Genomic DNA, 23,120 nt, shown 5'->3' on the forward strand with positions numbered 1-23,120 from the left:
AAAGTGCCAAATCCACAAAGCCATGACAATCCATGAAGAACCCTTTGCTGGAAGCATCCTCTCACAGTTGCTGCTGCAGGTTCTCATCCTTTGTCTCCAGACCAAGAATCCAGGGACCAGGTCCTGTGCTGCTGCATCCTGACGGCAGAGCACACCTGGGGCTAAATTAAAGACTATGCGGTCCTAAGTACATTCCTGCTGTTAAGGTACATATTTTTAACACTAAAGAACGGTATTGGAGAACATAGTTTGAAGAAAAGACAAACCAATCATCTTGCAGGTAAAATAATACACATATGCATACTGTCCCTGTAATGAATAACACCCTGTCCCTATCCGAATGAATCTCTCCTAGAAGACGGGTGATGCACTGCCTATCTAAAAGGGATAGCAGAAAGGAATCTCCCCATCCAATGATTAAACAATAAAATATCAGACTCGGGTCACCAAATTACCATTTCATGACAAAGAAGTAACATGGACTGGTCCTCTAATCTGGAATTTCTCTCTATGTTTTAATCACCAGTTGATATAGGCAGTCCTGTTAGCTCAAACCCTGGTTCTGATAATTAAAAACAGCTAATATGCTCCTCAACGAGAGCAGCAAACGCTAGAGGCTAATACAGTTATCTAGCGATAAAATACATAATTTTGCGACGTATACAGATGTATTAAGTTGAACATCATCATCTGCATGAGATGGCTCATGCCTGGTTGGGTTGACTGGTTTCGATAATTGTGGCTATTGGGATCATCTTCTTCAGGACCATTTGTGTTTTTGTTAGGATGTTACTCCTTCACTGAATCAATGTTGTGATCCAGGGGGCACCTCTGCTTCCCGAAATCCGTGTAGGGGTTATCTATCACGTTCTGGTAATTTAAGTACATCAGTTATGTTGGAAATGTGCCTCTCTTGGCATCTTAGTGGTTGCGTTGTCACTCGCAACACGTCTCTTTTCAAATAAAAAATAAAAAAACAAATAGTTTCCTGCTGCGGTGCGTCTCTGTGTTTTTTTTGCATTTTGTATGTTTTATGAAATCCTGGGTGCCTCCAGGACAGTTTTTATTTGTGCAAATTTCCGACAGACCTTCCACTCTTTAGACCCTGTGAGGTAACCAGGTATTCCCCGAAAGTGAAACACTAGCAAATAAAGACTAAATGAGTGCCTAGGAGATGGTTTAACGGCACCGGCTCAATAATTCCATCCTTTTCAGGACAGGATTCTCCAGCAGTAGCTTGCACTGATCTTGAAGTGCAGTTTTGGGTCTGTGATTGAGTTTGCAGCTCGAAAAATTCTAGGAAAATGTTCCCTCAGACCCGGCTTGCAAAGGAGTTACCCATAGGAGATAACAACAGATACTCACTGCTTCTATTAGATAGTGATAATTAGGAATAGGTTAGTTAGCAAACGTTTTCTAGTTCCGTAATAGGAGATCGGAATTACTCAATATTAAACAGAGAAGATTTAAGTCTGGGTTATTTTAGGAGCTGATGAGTATGGCCAATTTTCACAATAGTTTTCATGAAGTAGAAGGGCAGGGTAAGAAGAGGCGTTTTCCAACTAGGAAATCTCCCCAGAACGTACTCTCTGGATTTAAGCAGACATTGAGAACAACGAGAACCTGTCAGCAGCGAACAGAGCTCTCCAGGAACACCTCAGCGGCCTATTTGTGATATAGGTTTAGCCGTGAAATGTAGACAGGAATGGGTGAAGACTTGTTTTTGCGTTCTTTAGTGCCCGAGAAATCAGAAGAAGTGTGCTCTGCAGTACATTTTGTCCACAATCCCCTTTTCTAGCGGGGCAGAGGGCACTTCGCAGTAATGACAGTCTGTGGCGAGAGCCGTTTAGAGAGGCACCTGTTGGCCAGAGCAACACCTGCAGAAACCTAAAGTGGGAGAACCTCACTGTTACGTCTAGGCTTCAGGAGAATTGCACAGAAATAGACGACCCACATGATGTTGTTCAAACAGGGCACAGCAAATTGTGGCACGTTTTTGACGTATTACAATTAAAATAGAGCATCTGAATATTATGAGGGAATGTAATACTTTTTATTTGATTCTGGTTCTAACGACTTAAGCAGCGAAGTCAGTTAACTAATGGTCAGAATAAGTTCACAAAAACCTAATTTCTAGTTTTTTCACAAAATAGTTATTTTCATTTTCGTTGTTTTTGTATTCGTTGTAATTTCATTCGTTATTTTATATTCAGTATAATCACTGCATACCGTTTTCAACCTCTTCATTCTAAGAAACTCTGGACACATATAAATCATCTTCAAAATGTAGACGTTTCAAGTGTGAAGACCCTCATAACACTTGTCGCAGGTACCCATAGGCACCTGTTCTCAAGGCAGCTCCTGAATAAGGGCCATCCTCTGAGGATAGCTCAGGAGCAACGTGCTCGCCTTGGAAGCAAGATGACACGGAGCAACACAGGTTCGATCGCCGGGTCCAGCGCTTAGAAACTTCTGGGTATTAAGCGTGCTATAAATAGCCTATCATATCATAACTCAACATAGGTACAGACCTCTGCCAGGTGCAGCTCACTCCCTGCATGCCAGTCTATGCTATGACCCTTCTTGGCAGAGGAGACTGTGAGTCCAGGAGGGGCAAATATTTAGTGAACAATCCATGCAAATGAGTGAGGACGAGCTCTTACCTGAACCCCTGGGGGCAGATGCACGTGTAGCCATTCACTGCATCCACACATTGCGCCCCGTGGCGACACTTGTGGCTGGCGCAGTCGTCGTCATCTGTGTCGCAGTGTCGGCCGCTGTACCCAGGGGAGCACTCACATCTGTGAAAACATCGAGAGAAACATAAATGGCGCGGACTCAATGGCACTGCACCTGGGAGGCTACCGACTCTATTTGGGCAGATGTGCACACTGCAACATCTCATTCCAAACAAAACTCCAACCATTACCTTGATGCCAGTTGTAGTGCCATGCTTTTGAAAACCAGAGAAGCCCACAAATCACAGTGCTTTCCTTGCCTCTTTGTAGCGAAGAGAAAATAAGCACTGGCAAAGCCTAATGTTTGGGCTTTTGTGAAGGCATGGGACCTGCATTTTTTAGGCAGTGCTGTAATGGTTCTCTGGGACACCAGTGCATGGCGAATGCCTATGTAATGCCTGTACAGGAGACACAGCTGTTGTCATAACTGAAGCATGGTTTTGACAGCAAGGAACAGATGCAAGGACACACACACACACATACGCCTTGTAAAATACGTGGATGAAGGGGCACTTGGTTAAGGCAGTTGCATAACCTCAGGAGCTGGCAATGAAGCCATGACCTTTCAGAAGACTGCTCACAGATCACAGAGCTAGACTTAGAGAGATACCAGGTGGGACGTGTTTTGGGCGGGGAGGGCCAGGTAGTGGGTGGGAATGATAAAGGGACTAGTATGGCCATGGGTGGTCAATGGGTGGGTAACTAATCATGCAACACACACAGGCCACATGTCCCGCTGACAGCTCATCTCTCTGCTATCTTCAGTTGCTATGACAATAGTTTTGGCTTACAAACAGCGCTTTCAGCCACACCTAATAGGCACAACTAAAAACAGCGAAGAACAGCAAACACACTCTAGGTGTGCTTCTCATGTAAATGGAGAAACCGGGGCATGGTGTGCTTTTTCAGATCTTTGTGAGTTTAGCATTAGGACAATGGCAACTCTGCCACCCCAAATTACTTCTTCTTCTTCGAGAGAGAAGTAAACATACTCCACTTCCACTAACTGCCCTTTAGAGATGTGTTCGTATACTCTTATGAGTTTGCACACATCCCTTAAACATCAGAAAGTAACAGGTCATGGATGAGCTGATCCGGCGTGGTCGAGGCAGAGAATGATGACCTGTGAGGACCTATTCCAGAGACACCTAAAACCTCCCATGCTGTGATCGCTGCATCCACTGCGGATGCCTCCAAATACGGGTGTGGTCCCTGGATTTAGAGAAGGCTCGTCATCCTCTAGATACAGTGTGAGGGCTTTCTATAGCTCCAATATGGCGCCTTCTGACTGCTTCTATGCACTCCAAAGTAATGCAAGAAAGTACAAATGCCAAAGGCACGTTGCATCAGTGCCACTGAGGGCCCACAGCCACCCACGCTGCTGAATTACATGTCCCCACACTCTCTGCATAGAGCCTTGGCATCCTTTCAGGTGCCCGTGCAGGTGAGAAGGCAGGGCCCCTTATTCTGCCAGAACCGGTGACCTCCAAAAACATTCGCTGTACAAAGGCTCTTTCCAGCATCATTTCCACAAGCCACATAATCACTTTGCGATAAAAGAGCTTGTGAGGTGACCCTAAAATTCATTAGGGACTAAACACCAAGTTTTATCTATTCACATTCCCCAATCACTGAATGCTAGCATAAGTGCAGAAGGGCAGGAGTAGCCTTGCACTGACACAAATAGCAAGGAACATTGCACTGACACGTGTAGTAAGGAACCTTGCACTGACACAGGTTGCAAGGAACCTTGCACTGACAAGAGTAGCAAATCACCTTGCACTGACACAGGTAGCAAGGAACCTTGCACTGATACAGGTTGCAAGGAACCTTGCACTGACAAGAGTAGCAAATCACCTTGCACTGACACAGGCAGCAAGGAACCTTGCACTGACAAAGGTAGCAAGGAACCTTGCACTGATACAGGTAGCAAGGAACCTTGCACTGACAAGGGTAGCCAATCACCTTGCACTGACAAAGGTAGCAAGGAACCTTGCACTGATACAGGTTGCAAGGAACCCAGCACTGACACAGGTAGCAATGAACCCTGAACTGACACAGGTTAGCAAGGAACCTTGCACCGATACTGGTAGTAAGGAACCTTGCGCTGACACAGGTAGCAAGGAACCATGCACTGTCACTGGTAGTAAGGAGCCTTGCACTGACACAGGTACTAAGGAGCCTTGCACTGACACAGGTAGTAAGGAACCCAGCACTGGCACAGGTAGCAAGAAACCCTGCACTGACAAAGGTAGCAAGGAACCTTGCACCGACACTGGTAGTGAGGGACCTTGCGCTTTCACGGATAGTAAGGAACATTGCGCTGACACAGGTAGTAAAGAACCTTGAACTGACACAGGTAGCAATGAACCCTGCACTGACACTGATAGTAAGGAACCTTGTGCTGACACACGTGGTAAGGAACCGTGGACTGGCACAGATAGCAAGGAACCATGCACTGTCATTGGTAGTAAGGAGCCTTGCGCTGACACAGGTAGTACGAAACCCTGCACTGACACAGGTAGCAAGGAACCTTGCACCGATACTGGTAGTAAGGAACCTTGCGCTGACACAGGTAGTACAGAACCTTGCACTGACACAGGTAGTAAGGAACCTTGCACTGGCACAGGTAGCAATGAACCCTGCACTGACTCTGGTAGAAAGGAACCTTGCGCTGACACAGGTAGTAAGGAACCTTGTGCTGACACGCGTAGTAAGGAACCGTGGACTGGCACAGGTAGCAAGGAACCATGCACTCTCCTTGTTAGTAAGGAACCTTGCACTGACACAGGTACAAAGGAGCCTTGCACAGACACAGGTAGTAAGGAACCTTGCACTGACACAGGTAGCAATGAACCCTGTACTGACACTGGTAGTAAGGAGCCTTGCACTGACACTGGTAATAAGGAGCCTTGCACAGACACAGGTAGTAAGGAACCTTGCACTGACACAGGTAGCAATGAACCCTACACTGACACTGGTAGTAAGGAACCTTGTGCTGACACACGTGGTAAGGAACCGTGTACTGGCACAGATAGCAAGGAACCATGCACTGTCACTCGTAGTAAGGAGCCTTGCACTGACACAGGTACTAAGGAACCCAGTACTGACACAGGTAGCAAGAAACCCTGCACTGACATAGGTAGCAAGGAACCTTGCACCGATACTGTTAGTAAGGAACCTTGCGCTGACACAGGTAGTAAGGAACCTTGCACTGACACAGGTAGTAAGGAGCCTTGCACTGGCACAGGTAGCAATGAACTCTGCCCTGACACTGGTAGAAAGGAACCTTGCGCTGACACAGGTAGTAAGGAACCTTGTGCTGACACACGTAGTAAGGAACTGTGGACTGGCAGAGGTAGCAAGGAACCATGCACTGTCATTGGTAGTAAGGAGCCTTGCACTGACACAGGTACTAAGGACCCTTGCACAAACACAGGTAGTAAGGAACCTTGCACTGACACAGGTGGCAATGAACCCTGCACTGACACTATTAGTAAGGAGCCTTGCACTGACATTGGTAGTAAGGAGCCTTGCACTGACACAGGTAGTAAGGAACCTTGCACTGACACAGGTAGTAAGAAACCTTTCACTGACACCGATCGTAAGGAATGTTGCACTGACACGGGTAGCAATGAACCCTGCACTGACACTGGTAGAAAGGAACCTTGCGCTGACACAGGTAGTAAGGAACCTTGTGTTGACACACGTAGTAAGGAGCCTTGCACAGACACAGGTAGTAAGGAACCTTGCACTGACACAGGTAACAAGGAACCATGCACTGTCACTGGTAGTAAGGAGCCTTGCACTGACACAGGTACTAAGGAGCATTGCACTGACACAGCTAGTAAGGAACCTTGCAGTGATAGAGGTAGTAAGGAACCTTGCTCTTCCATGCCCTCCTTTGTCATTCATCACTGCTCAGTGCGCCCAGCATGGCCTGTTGTCTGCTCTCCACAAAAGCCATACTGTAGTAGACATGGCTTGCACACTTCATCCTGCAGATCAGAGCTGGCCGTTTCCCGTCCAGTTATACTACCAGTGGAGAGCACCATAAGTCTTGCCCTTCAGCTCGCACCTTCAGGAATGACACTATGGGCTAGGGGAGCGACATCTCTGCCAACAGAACACCAATCTGGAGGCTTGCATTACCACAGGCCCTGGAACGGTCCCTGCTGCAGCATTCCTGCATCTGTAATGTTGCTTCCAGATGTCCGCAGCAGAACCCATACTTCACAGTTCATTCATAACTGCCCGGGCGTTTCTGCCTCGATGGAAAGGCAGTGCTTTCTGAGTGGGAGCCGAAACTGGCCAAGTCTGATTCAGAAGGTCTCTGCTTTAATTCGCGGGCCTTCGTTTTCTAGTGCAACTCTTTCCAGCACACGGAACTCTCCAGTGGACACACAGCTTGAATGTATATATATCACAGTCATTTTCCAACAAGGAGCATATTTCACTTATTTAAGGTAAGCAACACAATGTTTAGGTTTTGGCCCCTAGAGGTCGCTGCAGGGAACATGGAACTAATGTATGCCTTGGTGCTTTCACGGCACAGTACTAGCATGAGGGCAGACATTCCTCTGGTGCAAACCTGCATTGAAAGAATATGGTCCTGATTTACAAAAGCGTTTTACAATAGCGCCATCTCATTGGAAAACGCGGTGTTCTTCAGGCCCGTGTATTTGCACTAGGCTAATGATTGCCAGTGCAAACTTTCTGCAAGGAAGCTTCTGGTGGAGCAAACATGTATTGGCTTGGAGGGGCTGGGGGGGGCAGGTTTGCACGCCCCCGCACATGTGGCCTGCAACCTTCCACCCCATTCCCTTCTATCGTTCCCGCTGCTGCATGGCTCCCCTCGGTGCCAGGAGCTCTCTCTGGTGGGGAACGGCTCCATGCCGTGGCCTCACAGTAAAAATGCATGAACACAGCCACCATTTTACGATGGCAGTGGAGCTCAATAAATGTCAAAAGAGAAGCCAGAAAACAAAAATAGTCATGCAATTAGCTTGAATGCTTTCAAATTACATAGTTCATTTAAAAGTGTATAAATATAATTTCAAATCTGTTTGTCTGAGACACACACATGCACACGTTGCATTTTACTTTCCATGCATCAAATTATTATTTTTAACTGCTGTCTTTAACGGATTTTTTTTCTTCACGCAATACTAGTTTCCCTTCCATTTAGGGGGGTGCTAGTTAGTAGTACTCTGGGGAAGAACACCTGCTTCCGATTCAAGTTGACGCTCTATTCTAGCAGAAAGAGGGGAACGCCTTGTGGGCGTGGCTTGCGTGGGCCGCAGTGCTGATCGCTGTAAGGCGCGGAATGGGTGGGTACATACCCAAGAACACCTACCGGCATGTCACATGCCGGCTACTGGCGTTCCCAGGCTACTCATGTTGCTGCACTGTGAACCAAAACTAAAAAAGGCACAGGGCAATCAATGCTCCAGCATGCTTCCCAGAATTCATCTTGTTGTCATAATGTGGCACACAGAACATGACCATTTCCTGTTGCCAGCTTCCAGCGGATAAGCCCCCACTGTGCTGTGATGCACTAAGGGGCAGTAGATTAAAATAAATAGGCCTTCCTCAATATCAACTACAGCAGGTGGCTCTCCAGATGTTTTGGACTACAACTCCGATCAGCTCTGGTCTGCACAGTCAATGGTGAGGGATCATGGGAGTCATAGTCCACATTGAAGTGGGAGAATGGAAGACCAGGCTCCCGTCCTTCACCTCTCGCGCTTGGCCTAGAGGGTCACGGCCCAGACACCCGCCGCGAGAAGAGTTTGTCCATTTACCAGACGACCAGGTACCCTGGTACAGGAACATACGGATGTGTCCACCTGCCTGCCCAACAGCCCGCACTGGCCATGCCGACACCTGCGGCTCGGATCAGCTAGACTAAAAACCACACGTCGTTAGAGATGCCATGACGACCTAGACAACGGGAAGCACATCTGTACAAGTATACACACTTAACATTTCCACACCAATCTACACGAAGAACATACTCAGTGCTCTGACGTAGGCGACAGGCATATTCACGGACGTGCATCTTTATTATTTTTACATAGGCTTTCAGAATGCAGAAACGCAAGATGCATCATGAACTCATCTATAACGCTTGCTCACGCTTCCCTTGAAACCCGTTACCACCATGAGAGGTATAATGGAAACACGATACTGGTCATGGAAATGTATGCTACTATAATCTAAAGCACCTATGCACCAAACAGACTACTTAAGCACCAGGCCCGAGTAGGCCTCAAACAAGAGCTCCCGTGGACATTAACAAAGCAAGAGTCAGGTTGCTGATCCTGCAGAAAGAACCCGATGGAGCAACCAGCCAAGGTCGCAATGTTGCAAGCCCACATCCAAGAACAAATCATCAAAGGCACGATGTTGCAACCTCGCACTCCGCGTACCAACGTTAAAGTCATATCTACAAATTAAACCAGACACACAGTGGAAAAGCAATATTAATTGTGCAGAATTCTGCCTCAAACACGGTCCCGCCTCACGTGACCAAGCCGAATTTGACGAGATGCCAAAACCCAGGAGAGAAAAGGCGTCTGGGTCCCTCACTACGAGACACAGGCCGAGACACTTGAAAGGCTCAATGGACACCTGCTACAGTGGGAGCGGTCAGCCTTCCACCTATGAATAAATCCTCACATTGTCTGCACGTACCCATATTGAAACATTGTTGCAAACACAGGTACACCGAGAGCTGGGAACAACGGTGGTCCCAGGCTGGGGAGCTCACGGATGCACCAATCAGAACATGGGGCTCTTATCTCAGACGTCAGTAACATTAGCCAATCCTCAGGAGCCTTCATGTAACAATTCTTATGTATCCAATTATAGGGACAACCCAGATATACCACCTGACTACACCTTGTCCACTAATATCATTCTCTATATGTGTACTATACTAACCCTACCACTCGAGCAACCAATTAAGAGTGGCGATAGGTTTTTTGTTAACTTTCTGAAGTGACGCAAGTAGCGCGTCATAATGCAGTAAAAAGGGCCTGCGAGCCCCACGATTATGTGTGTGTCAGGACGGACGCGTACGCTCCTTGACCCATCCCTGCCGTTTTGTATAAATAAACAGCAGAGTCGCCTTGCTCCTTGTGTGTGTCTCATACTCTATCTCATCTGGGATATACGGGAGGAGTTGGGGCCTCCCTGCCCGGAGGTCTGCGGACGGCCCGGCCGACCCCGGCAGAATTTCCCCCCGACAAGTTGGAGGCACTGCTGAGATCTGTTTAAGATCAACTTTTATTTTTAGTTTTTCCAGGCACTCCCGTTGCGAGGAGGCCCGGCGGCGCGGCCCCCTCTGCCGTTGCCCCCTTCTGAGGACTACAGGACCATCGCGGAGCCGCGAGAAGACCGGACAGCGCAATCCGGATATTGGCCCTCGGGAGCCGGTTGAGAAGTATCCCGCCCGCGGTCGGCGAGTGTCCAGACGTGGTCCAGACGAGGGGAGGTGGCGAGCCGCTTGGAGGGTGCACGCAGTCGAGCGGCCCTGCATCGAGAGAACTTGGTGAGCATGACACGCACAACAAGCAATGCGAAATTGTGAGGGAGGGGGAGGAAGTAAATAAGGGAGGGGGGAGGTATTGTAGAGATGTGCGGCGAAGGTTTAACTGAGTGTTGCTAATGGAATGAATGGTAGCAAAACGAGTGCGAGAACAGTCGGCTAACGTTACGCGAAAGAGGGGGGCGGGGCACGAAAACATCACGTGCAGCCGCTCGTAACAGTCAGCTAACGTTACGCGAAAGAGGGGGGCGGGGCACGAAAACATCACGTGCAGCCGCTCGTAAAACACTGATGGTCTAAATTGCGACTAAGTGTGAGGGTGGGTGTGTGTGGTTTCCTACGACTTGACATTTATTGATCAATGAGTAGATGAGGTTCCCTATTGTTCGAGCAAGAAACTCGATAGGTAGATGACGTTTCCCTGTGGGCGGTAGCTAGTTACATAGTTGCCCAAAACGGAAGATAATTGGCTGGTTAAGCCCTCCTGTTAAGGGGCGTATCACACGCGAGGCGACGCAGCGTGCGCAGTCCGGTTATATTATTGATGAGATTACCTTGTTCCAGGAGAGACAGGAAGACAGCTGTAGGGTTAGCGGGGTAGATTGCAAGTGTATTTTGAACTTAAAAAACATAACAAGAATATACCAGTAGCTCGAAGAAATCGGTGACGTCACCAGTAGGGATTTAATAGGATATCGCGAGCACAAGGAATTTTGGGTTTGAGAGTGGTGGGGAAGAGAAGCATGATAAAGGAGCTGGTACGGAGATAAACTATAAACCAGTGGATCGAAAAAAGGGGAAAGGGGCGTGGCTGCGCACGGAGAACGCCGGCCACGGCAAGTGTAAACGGGGGAGGAGAACGGAGAAACAGGACGACTGTATAAGATCATCGTAAGGGGTACGCAGCCGCAGGGGGCTGCGTGCGCTTCGGCCGCAGGGGGCCGTAGGGGAAGGAATATAATATAACATCATATTTATTATTATTGCATAATTTGTCAAAAGGATTGTCGAAAGTCCCCACACTTGCGGGGCGAGGTAAGCAATACAAGGTTGTATATCGTAAACTGCTAGTAAGGGGAAGGGTAACAAGGGGAGTGAATTTATGTCATACGGGAGAGGGTCGGGAGGGTGGGGGAACACCCTCACTACCCCACTACAGCACATATGCACCACACTGCCACCACATAGGGAGAAGTTAATTAAGTACAGCATAGAGTGGACCCAGGGGACAGATAACAAAATGTTAACACCATGGCCGCCTAATGGTAGTTTCGATCCATATGCCCAACATTCACTACTGAACCATCTGCACAATACATACAAGGGGAAGAAGTTGGCAAACCATGTGGAGGTGTTTAACTTATGGAGGATGTTCCAGGGGTCTCGACCAGGACCAAATGGAATGTTCACTATGGGGGAAACACCGGAAGAAAAGGAGATTAAGAAAGAAGGAACGGGTGGGGAAAAGGAGTGCGAAAGCACAAAGAATACGGGGAACGAAAGACAGGGAGGAGAAAAGATTGATAAATCAGACGACATAAAAAAGGAACCGAGCAATGGGATACCCATAACACCGGGAGTGAAAACAGAGGGAGGAGGGTTGTACCCTTTAAGAGAATTAGGAGAAATAGCAGGACAGTTAAGGGCGGCTGAAGGATACTCAAACCCGGCATACAGCCCTCCACCATATGTGGCTCATGGGAAGATACCAATGGGGGACAGGAGGATTAGAGAAGAGCAGACTGTAGAGATAGGAAACGATGAGTGGATAGCTGCACAGATATTGTTGAAATTACGAGGCTCACTAACTGGAGAAGAAAGGGAGGCGGTAAGGAGAACAAACGAGGATAGTGCCAGAGAGAGTGAAATGAGGGGAGAGGAGCTACTACGGCAGAAGGAAGAGATTTTGGAGGAAAGATTAGCAGAACTAAGGGATGAGCAGAATGAACTGATCAAACAACTTGAGCGGGAGGAAAGAGAGAGAGTGAGGAAAAGGAAAGAAGGTAAGGACGAATTGGAAAAATTAAGGGAACGAAGTGAGGAACAAAAGAGAGAAGCTGAAAGGGTAAAAGGAGCAGCAGATAGGGTATCAAGAGTAGTGCTGAGAGAGAAGAAGAAGGAAGAAGAAGAAAAGGAAAAAGAAATGGAAATATGGAGGAGGAGGATAATATCAGAGGCAACTAAGAAATATGAAGAGGGGAAGGTAATAGAGAGTATAGTAGAAAGAGAAAGGGTGAAATGGGAAAGGAAGAAAGAGGATGAAAGGATATTGGAACAGATGAGCAACAAAGTAATGGAGGAGTTGAAAAGGAAAAGGGAGGAAAATAGTAGGGAAATGGAGGAGAGGAGTGAAGGAGGAAGAGAAGAGAGGGGTTGGGAGAGTGAAAGATGGGGAGATGTATATAAAAGTAGAGAGGTAGCAACAACATCAGCACAAAGGGGGACAGTTGGTAACAACGGAAAGGGAGAAAGAGACCTAATAGACTTAAAAACAGTAACAATAAAAGGAAAAAAGGCAGAGTGGGGGGTGCCATTTATGAATGATTTTTGTAGTGAGGAGGAAGGAGGAGTGGAGAAGGATGGAAGGAAGAGTGAAAGGGAAAGCTTAGATAAACTATACCTTACTAGAACAAACATAGATTCGCCCTGGATGAGTAGAAGATGGGAGGAGCTGGAGAGAAGTAAGGAGGAAGTGAAAAGAATAGGGGAAACACAAACCAATGAAACCACGCCACCCACATCACCATCGCACCCTCCCACGTCACGCCCTACATGTTCAACTACCGCGCGCTCTCTGCACAGAATAAAGCTCGCGCCCTTCATGAATGAACTTACACCTTATGCATGTCGGCTTAGGGACCTCCCTAGTCGCAGGCAAGACAGACAAATAAACATACCCATATTGAACACAGGAAATGATGAAAAAAGGGGAAAGGAAGAAGAGGGAGGTAGGAGCAGAGGTAGTAAGGAAGAATTTGAAGTAGTAAAAGAAATGGGGGAAGAGGAGGGGTGTGAAGACTCAACATTATGGAGCGTAAAGGGTGACACAAGACAGAATTTAATGCCACTGCTGGAGAGAGGAGGGGTTAGACCACAGTATGTACCTTGGAAACATACGGATAAGGAAAATATAAAATGTAGGCTCCCATCACTAAGTGGAGGTGCGGGTAAGTGGATATATGAAATGGAAAAACACACCGCAGGACAGAAACTAGCAGTAGGAGATGTGAAGGGCCTGTTAATATCAATATTAGGGGATAGAGCGGATGACATTTGGAAAAGAGCGGGATTCCATGGGGTAACAATAACGAACACATCGCATGATGGGGCACCATTTGCAAACTGCAGACATGCGCTATGGCAGGCACTGAGAGTGCAGTACCCAGACACATCAGACATAGGAGCCATTACTTCCCGTAAGATGGGTGAAAATGAGGATCCTGTTGATTATATCCAGGATGTTCAAGAGAAGTGGCGCATGGAAACTAGAGAACAATGGGACAAAACACCAGCCATATTTTATCATATACTAGTACAAGGGCTCCCCGAAGGAGTTCAAAAACAACTAAAGAAAGTAGTGGGGATGGAAGCAAAACCATGGCCAGAAATACAACTGACTATAGTACATCACTGCAGAACATGGCAAGGAAAAATGAAACAAAAGGAAGAGGATAGGAAAACAGAAGAGGCCAAATTAGTACAGAAAAAACTTACTAAATATACAATGGAAGGGGCACTAATAACTACGCCCACACCAATGGCCCAAAGCCCAACGCAAGTAGTGGCTGCACAAGATCCCGCACAAATAACGCCTCCACAAGGTGTAATACAGCAAGTGCCGCCTCTGCAATTACACGCACCAAACATGGGAGGAGGGTACCCAATGCAAGGAACTGGGTATTATAGTTATAACAGAGGGAGAGGAGGGTTTATGAGGGGGAGAGGATATGGATATAATACCCAACAACAGGCTGGGGGACTACGAAATAACTACCCCACAGGGCAACCCGTATACCAGGACAACACAGGGAGCTTCCCATGGCAAAACAGGGAACCACCCGTGTGTTGGAGCTGCGGACTATTAGGACACATGTCACGTACATGTAGGGTCAGGCCAGGAACACCAGCATGGAATGAACAAGCACAACCTAGGACATTACAAGAACAGCAGGGCATACAACAACAGCAGACGTCACAAAAAGGGAGTGACCCACAACAACAAATAACACAGTACCTGCCACCGCCACAACAACAAGTAGCGTTAATACAACCACCACCCCAAAATGAACGAACACAATTGGGTGGGGTGACGGTGTTGGGACACAACCCTTACACAGGGAATGGCCAATCATTGTACCCCCAATAGGCCAGCCCACAGACGGCCTTGGTGTGTCCCATCCTGTCAGTAACACCTAATAGTGCGGAGGAACCACGCATAGAGGTAACGATAGGTGACAAAAAATTATCATTTCTTGTTGACACCGGGGCAACCCGGTCTTGCATAAGGGAAGGTAAATTTAAGATGTCAGGCGAAGCCGTGAACACCCAAGGATTTTCTGGGGCTAAAGGGTTGGTTCCATTTACTGATAATGTTCCCTTATCTATTGGAGATTATGATCTGTCAGTTCCACTCTTGTATTATAGTGCCTCACCAGTAAATATACTGGGGAGGGACATAATGAACAGGTTGAACATGACGATCTCCTTTACAGAGGATGGCATTATTTGCTCTACTCCAGGGATTAACATGCTCGCAGCACGACAGATTTTGCAAGCATACTGTGGACAGACAGCGATTAGGGCGGAGCCAGTAGATGGCGAGATATTCCAATATGGCACTGACATGGCATTTGCATGGATGCCAGGGATAGAAGGGAAAATATGGAGGAGACCAGCAGCCTATCTATTCCGACCAGAAACACCAGTTAATGAACTAGAAGGGAAGGTGTTTGTAGTGGACATTGAGAGCATTATTGCAACAGCTGATTATGTTGCTGTGCACGCCCAAGATAAAGAAGGGAGAGCATGGAGGGCGGTGATAGCACTAGCAGAAGGATGTAGGCTGACCCAGGTGTCAGATGAAGAGCTGTTCTCAGAAGAAAAGGAAGAAAATGAAATGGTGTTCATGATGAGTGTAGAAATATGGCTAAGAGTGGCTCACAAACAAGTAGCACAGAAAATTGCAATGGCACTTGAGGCACCTGCAGGCACCCCAGTCCCATTTTTTAAGGAGGATATGTCAAAGGTGCCCAAATCATTATGGGCTATTAGCCCTTATGACGTGGGATGCATAAAAAGCATAGGGGGTGTAAGGATAAAATTGAAAAAAGGTGCCATACTACCAAGAGTTAAACAGTACCCATTGTCAAAAGAGGCAGATGAGGGCATATATGAAACCATAACGGCCCTTATAAACAATGGCATATTGGTCCCCTCAGAATCACCATGTAACACAGCTGTGTACCCGGTGCGCAAGGCTAAAGGGGGGTCTTGGCGCTTCATACAGGACCTCAGACCCTTGAACAACATAGTAGAAGCAGAGTATCCAGTAACAGCAAACCCGGCCACAATATTGTGTGGCATTCCAGCAGAAGCATCACGATTTACAGTGATTGACCTTAAAAATGCTTTCTTCTCAATACCATTACACCCAGACTCACAAGATTTGACAAGCTTCACTTACCGAAATACAAAGTGGAAACATACCAGATTACCACAGGGGTATTGTGAATCACCCTCAATTTTCAATAGAGTAATACAGATGGATTTGGGTAACGTTGAGGTGGAAAGCACAGTGTTACAGTATGTGGATGACATAATAATTTGCAGTACAAACGAAAGTAAATGTAGAGAGGACTCTTTAAAAATGTTGACGATACTGGCAGAAAAGGGGTACAAGGTAGACATGGAAAAGATACAATACTGTCAGGAACAGGTACTTTACATTGGTCAACTGATATCCCAACATGGAAGAAGGATTGCACCACAAAGAGCACAGGCCATCTCAAGCACTCCCGTGCCACAGACTGTGAGAGAACTGCAGCAATTTCTGGGGCTGTGCAACTACTGTAGAGCATGGGTATTTGATTACAGCTCATACATAGGACCCCTGCTTGAGGGTTTGAAGGAAGCAAATAAAGGGGAGAAAAAGTTGGGATGGACTATGGAAATGAGGGAGGCATTTGACGAATTAAAAGACGCGATATCAACTGCTCCAGTACTTGCATCCCCAGACTATGAGCGGCGCTTCTTTATATTTTCACATTGCGACTCAGCAGTGATGAAAGCAGTATTGGCCCAAAAAACTAGCATGGGCTATAAACCAGTAGCATTTTACAGCGGTCACTTAGACCCTATAATGTTAGGCCACTTCTCTTGTGAACAAGGTCTTGCTGCAGCTGCTTTTGCAGTAGAAAAAGCATCAGCAATAACTATGGGGTGTCCAACTACACTATTTGTGGAACATGCACTATTTGCGATATTGAATAAACCTAAGTCCACATTAACGACACAGAGGGCATCAGGTTATGAGATTATTTTGTCTAAAGCTGAACTGGCAATTGTTAGATGTAGCACGGTTAACCCTGCAAGGTTCCTAGCAGAAGTAATTGAAGAGGGAGATTACGCCCACGACTGCACCCAAGTAACTGAAATATACTCATGTACTAGGAAAGTTGAAGAAAACGCACTAGAGGGAGGTGAGCTTTTGTTTATTGATGGGTCATCAACTATTGATCAAGGAGATGGGATACGAAGGACTGGGGCAGCAGTAGTAAAAATGATGGAGGCGCCGGTGTGTGTGGCTATGAAGTGTGTACAATTACCACAGCACTACTCTGCTCAAGCGGCGGAACTCGTTGCACTAATATTGGCATTAAAGGAAAGTTTTAATAAAAGAGTAACTATATATTCCGACAGTGCATATGTTACATCCACTGTCCACTCAGGGCTATCAAAATGGAGAAGGAGAGGGTTTAGGAGAGCTGATGGCACTCCAGTACAACATGCCCTCTTGTTGGCTGAACTAATTGAAGTAATAAACGACCCCCAAGAACTAGCCCTAGTAAAATGCACCGCACACACCAATGGAGAAGACTACGTTTCAAAAGGAAATGCAGCAGCAGACGCACATGCGAAATATGCTGCATATTTTGGTGAGATATGGAACCCCACAGACTCACAGAGAGGGAGAGGGAGGGGAATAGCGAGGGAGATGTTAATAAGAGAAGGGTACACCCATCTCCCAGCCACACAGATTATGGAGCTACAAGCGGCTGCACCAATGGCCGAAAAAGAAGTATGGGTGAAAAGAGGATGCACAATGTCACCAACCGACGCACTATGGCGCCAGGGTGGCACTGGGAAAGTTGTAATACCGTTGGCACTGTTAAATACCGCCTTGAGCCAATTACATCACCCTGCCCATACAGGCAAGGAAATAATTGCAGCACGAATTAGAGAAGATTGGTTTTGTCCCGAGTTAACCTCCCATGTGTCAAATTTTATCAGCAATTGCCTCACATGTCAACAGTTTACGGCCGGTCATACTCTAAAAGTGATAAGAGGTACAATACCCCGGCCAGAAGGACCTTTTCGGCACCTTCACATTGACTATGTTGATATGATCAACATCTGTCAAGGCAATAGGTATATGATTGTAGTAGTATGTCCATTTTCTAGGTGGATTGAAGCAGGGCCCTGTTCACACCCTGATGCGTTTAGAGCAGCCAAATTCATAGTAAGGGAGGTCTTCCCCAGGTGGGGAGTGTGCGAGGTGTTAAGATCAGACAACGGCCCCCATTTCGCAAATGAAATGTTCCAGCATATCACATCCCTGCTGAACATTAAACACAAATTTGCATGTGCATACCACCCACAGGCTAATGGTGTATGTGAACGCCTGAATGGCCTATTGAAGGAGGCAATTGCTAAAATACAACAAACAACAAAAAAAAGTTGGTTGTATTGCCTTCCGTTAGCATTGTTTGAACTTAGAAACAGGCCAGGGTCCGACCACCACCTCACCCCTCACGAAGTGGTTACTGGACGTCAAATGCGCCTTCCCCTAACACCAACGTCAAGGGCATTCACCGATAACGAAAGTTCAGCGAATGTGTTAGGAGATGAAATGTATCAATATGTGTCTTCTTTGATTACTAGTGTCGTGTTTGTGTCTCAACAGCTCGAGCGCACACGGGGCGGGTCTACCAGCAATCAAGAAAAAGACGAAAGTACGGAATTGGGAAAGGAGAACTCGTGCAAACTTGCCAAAGGTGACCACGTACTACTTCGCAATTTCAATAGAAGGTGGCACGAGAAGAGGTTCACTGGCCCCCATCTGGTAGAGGACGTATCAACAAGAGCAGTAAAACTAAAGGATAAGCGTGCCTGGAACCACCTACATGACGTAAAGATCTACAAACTGCAGACCCGCCCCAGCGCCAACGACAGGTCCATTGGAAGAACAGCAACAACATCGCCGACAGCGGAAGAAAGTTCCACCACAGACAACGACCCAATTGTTCCCTCGGAGACAATAACTGACGAAGAAGGGGGTGACCCCCATACTGCCCACCCCATGATCACTCGCTCAAAGAGTAAAAATACTTCCGCCATCTGAGCGCAAACCCCCCCATTGACTGCTAAGTACAGTTGTAACTAAAATTGAAGGACATTGCTTGCACCAATACACATGTAAACACGTGAATGTTCTCTTTTTCTCTCGCACATACAGGAACTGCGTAATATTGTATTGTTAAGAAAAGCTAATTAACAAGTTCAGTGTGCAGGTGTAGATGGTGCTGCCAGACGATAACTACCCAGAAGAATTGTCACACCAATTTGTATACGAAATAAAGAGGCCAACATACTTAAAAAGGAGAAGGGTACGTGTATACTACACAGCCTTCCTCCTGGCCATAGAATATTACATGCCCCACCTCCGCCCATACTTGCCGGTCCTAAGAGACCCATCACTTAGAGTAGCGTGGGAGCAGCTCTTCGCCTGGGCACTGAATGACCACTTGATAGGGAGAGCTTAAAGGAAACAAAACTAACATTTAATAACGAGCACTTTTGAGAATTTTTAGGCGGGCAACTGTAACGTCGCAAGAATAAGCTGCCAGGACCGCAGCAAGGTAAGAGCAAAATGCCGGTGAAATTAGCATATGTAATAAAAATAATAGGGATTTTTATGATCACCGGGTTCTTGGCTGCCTCTGTCTGGCAGTACAGCTATGCTATTGATTTTATTGCTGCACCCAAACTTAATATACCCCCGTCCCCTGCTGCAACAGGTGTTACGTCAGGTGGTAATCGTAATTTTGCACCCAAGCAAAATAGAGTTAAACGCAGCACGTACTCAGACAATAAAGGTATTGATAATTATGTACAAGATTCAGCACATGTCACAAACAACATATGGTACCAACACATGACCCGCATTGGTAAGCAGACAACCGAGCATAGCTGTTACGTTTGCTCATTAATACCATACGCCATGAGCGCTTCACGAACATTTGTTGCCACAGAAATAGATGAAAAAACAGCACAGTGCATAATATATTTGGCCCTGTTCCAAACGAAAGGAAGATTTCAAGGAACAGTAGTGCACATGACATGGAAAACACGAGACTCATACCCATATGAAAACAACTTCCTCAAGACCTATCTGAGTTATCACAAGACCAGTTTACATGCTGAAGCATTCAGGTACATAACAAGTGGCCCTGCAAAAGGAGAAACAAAGAAGGTAACACTGCAGTATCTACCATGTGATTGGTACGCAACTGAAGTTCCGGGTAAACAAGGATGCTGGGAGAGGCCGCTACTGACGATAACAGGAAAGGTGTTCCTGGGCAACAGCTGGGAGATAGGAGTGATTGGCAGCAACATGGTAACAAAAGAAACTATCTCAACTATCGAGACACACAATCATCGATGTTGGACGACGTGGATCAAGTATGTACCAATGCTCACGTGGGTAGAAGAAGATGAAGACCTGATAACTATACTACCATTGACTGCGCCTAAAGTATGCTACCAGCATAAAGGAGAGGTGGACGTAGGATATAACACCAATTGTGCAAGCGTGATGGAGTTGCCTGAGGGGGGAGCGGGAACAGCAGTAATAATGGACCATTATTGGGCCTGTGGAGAAAAGGCATATCATACACTGCCTCCCCTGTGGAATGGTGTGTGCACAATGGTACACGTCAATGTACCATCACTAGTGGTACCTAAGAAGCATGTCGATGTGGCGAAATTTCCTAAAATGGATGAAGGGGATAAGAGAAGAAAGAGATCTGCACCACTTCAGAAGGAGCAAGGAAACAGGACCAACAGCAATGATACTGTCCTAAACAGGAGAAAAAGACAAGGAGAGCCATTGACAGGAAATTACCTGTGGGGAAGGTCGGAAACGGAACTAACATCAATACCGCCAGAACACAGACTATTCAGCAGAGCAGCAATGTTCTTCTCCTCAATAATACATCCGGGACTGCAGGCATACGCAAACGCAAAATGGCTCCAAATAACACGGTGGGAACTAATGATGACCATCAATTCAACAGTAAATGGGTTCAACGCAATTAAAGAGGAGCTGCGAGCTGTAAGGATGGTAGCACTCCAGAACAGATATGTATTGGACCTTCTCACAGCAATGGAAGGAGGAGTTTGTGCAAAAATAGGACAATCTTGCTGCACGTTCATACCTGCCAACGATGCTGACAATGGTACACTGACAGAAGCAGTTTCACAATTGGCCCAGATGCACTCCAAAATGATGGACGAAAGTAACGGTGTAAACAAGGATAAGAGCTGGTTTTCACTATTATGGTCATGGATGCCATCTTGGCTGTCAGATGGACTGAAAATAATAGTGGGATGTGCTATTTTGGCTGGAGCTACCCTGATCATAATTAGATTTTGGAAGGCCCGGAAAGCACGCACGACTGACGAGTTGCTGGAAATGGTGGGAATGCACCCCTTAATGCCAGCAGATGACGGCCAGCATACAGGTGTGATAATACAAGAAAGGGAGAAGTTGCGCACCCAAATCATCACCAATCATCTAGACCCACCATCAGTGAAGATTGAGAACCCAAGGAACCCCAGGAGCTATATAGGAAGATGGGTATACTGTACTCCTGGAGGAACATGTGAATACATGTATTGGTCATTTGAAGATCATGTAAACCATTATGGACATCTCGGAGGGATAACTAAGATATGGAGGGTAAGAGGAGATAACGAGAAGGATATGTTTGTGGTCGACAAGTCGACCAGAGGGGGGACTGAAGTGGGAGAATGGAAGACCAGGCTCCCGTCCTTCACCTCACGCGCTTGGCCTAGAGGGTCACGGCCCAGACACCCGCCGCGAGAAGAGTTTGTCCATTTACCAGACGACCAGGTACCCTGGTACAGGAACATACGGATGTGTCCACCTGCCTGCCCAACAGCCCGCACTGGCCATGCCGACACCTGCGGCTCGGATCAGCTAGACTAAAAACCACACGTCGTTAGAGATGCCATGACGACCTAGACAACGGGAAGCACATCTGTACAAGTATACACACTTAACATTTCCACACCAATCTACACGAAGAACATACTCAGTGCTCTGACGTAGGCGACAGGCATATTCACGGACGTGCATCTTTATTATTTTTACATAGGCTTTCAGAATGCAGAAACGCAAGATGCATCATGAACTCATCTATAACGCTTGCTCACGCTTCCCTTGAAACCCGTTACCACCATGAGAGGTATAATGGAAACACGATACTGGTCATGGAAATGTATGCTACTATAATCTAAAGCACCTATGCACCAAACAGACTACTTAAGCACCAGGCCCGAGTAGGCCTCAAACAAGAGCTCCCGTGGACATTAACAAAGCAAGAGTCAGGTTGCTGATCCTGCAGAAAGAACCCGATGGAGCAACCAGCCAAGGTCGCAATGTTGCAAGCCCACATCCAAGAACAAATCATCAAAGGCACGATGTTGCAACCTCGCACTCCGCGTACCAACGTTAAAGTCATATCTACAAATTAAACCAGACACACAGTGGAAAAGCAATATTAATTGTGCAGAATTCTGCCTCAAACACGGTCCCGCCTCACGTGACCAAGCCGAATTTGACGAGATGCCAAAACCCAGGAGAGAAAAGGCATCAGGGTCCCTCACTACGAGACACATGCCGAGACACTTGAAAGGCTCAATGGACACCTGCTACAGTGGGAGCGGTCAGCCTTCCACCTATGAATAAATCCTCACATTGTCTGCACGTACCCATATTGAAACATTGTTGCAAACACAGGTACACCGAGAGCTGGGAACAATGGTGGTCCCAGGCTGGGGAGCTCACGGATGCACCAATCAGAACATGGGGCTCTTATCTCAGACGTCAGTAACATTAGCCAATCCTCAGGAGCCTTCATGTAACAATTCTTATGTATCCAATTATAGGGACAACCCAGATATACCACCTGACTACACCTTGTCCACTAATATCATTCTCTATATGTGTACTATACTAACCCTACCACTCGAGCAACCAATTAAGAGTGGCGATAGGTTTTTTGTTAACTTTCTGAAGTGACGCAAGTAGCGCGTCATAATGCAGTAAAAAGGGCCTGCGAGCCCCACGATTATGTGTGTGTCAGGACGGACGCGTACGCTCCTTGACCCATCCCTGCCGTTTTGTATAAATAAACAGCAGAGTCGCCTTGCTCCTTGTGTGTGTCTCATACTCTATCTCATCTGGGATATACGGGAGGAGTTGGGGCCTCCCTGCCCGGAGGTCTGCGGACGGCCCGGCCGACCCC

General features: G+C 46.9%; 1 protein-coding gene across 1 annotated transcript in view; it reads right to left on the reverse strand.

Moving 5' to 3' along the window:
- Positions 1 to 23,120, reverse strand: part of SLIT3 (slit guidance ligand 3) — a 1,101,025-nt gene that overhangs the window by 78,424 nt on the left and 999,481 nt on the right. The window contains exon 30 of the mRNA XM_069654301.1: positions 2,664 to 2,801. Coding sequence (XP_069510402.1) covers positions 2,664 to 2,801 — 138 coding nt within the window. The remainder of the gene's footprint in view (positions 1 to 2,663; positions 2,802 to 23,120) is intronic.

The sequence above is a fragment of the Ambystoma mexicanum genome, chromosome 3q (genome assembly GCF_040938575.1).
Source record: "Ambystoma mexicanum isolate Mex_15411 chromosome 3q, UKY_AmexF1_1, whole genome shotgun sequence".
NCBI lineage: Eukaryota > Metazoa > Chordata > Amphibia > Caudata > Ambystomatidae > Ambystoma > Ambystoma mexicanum.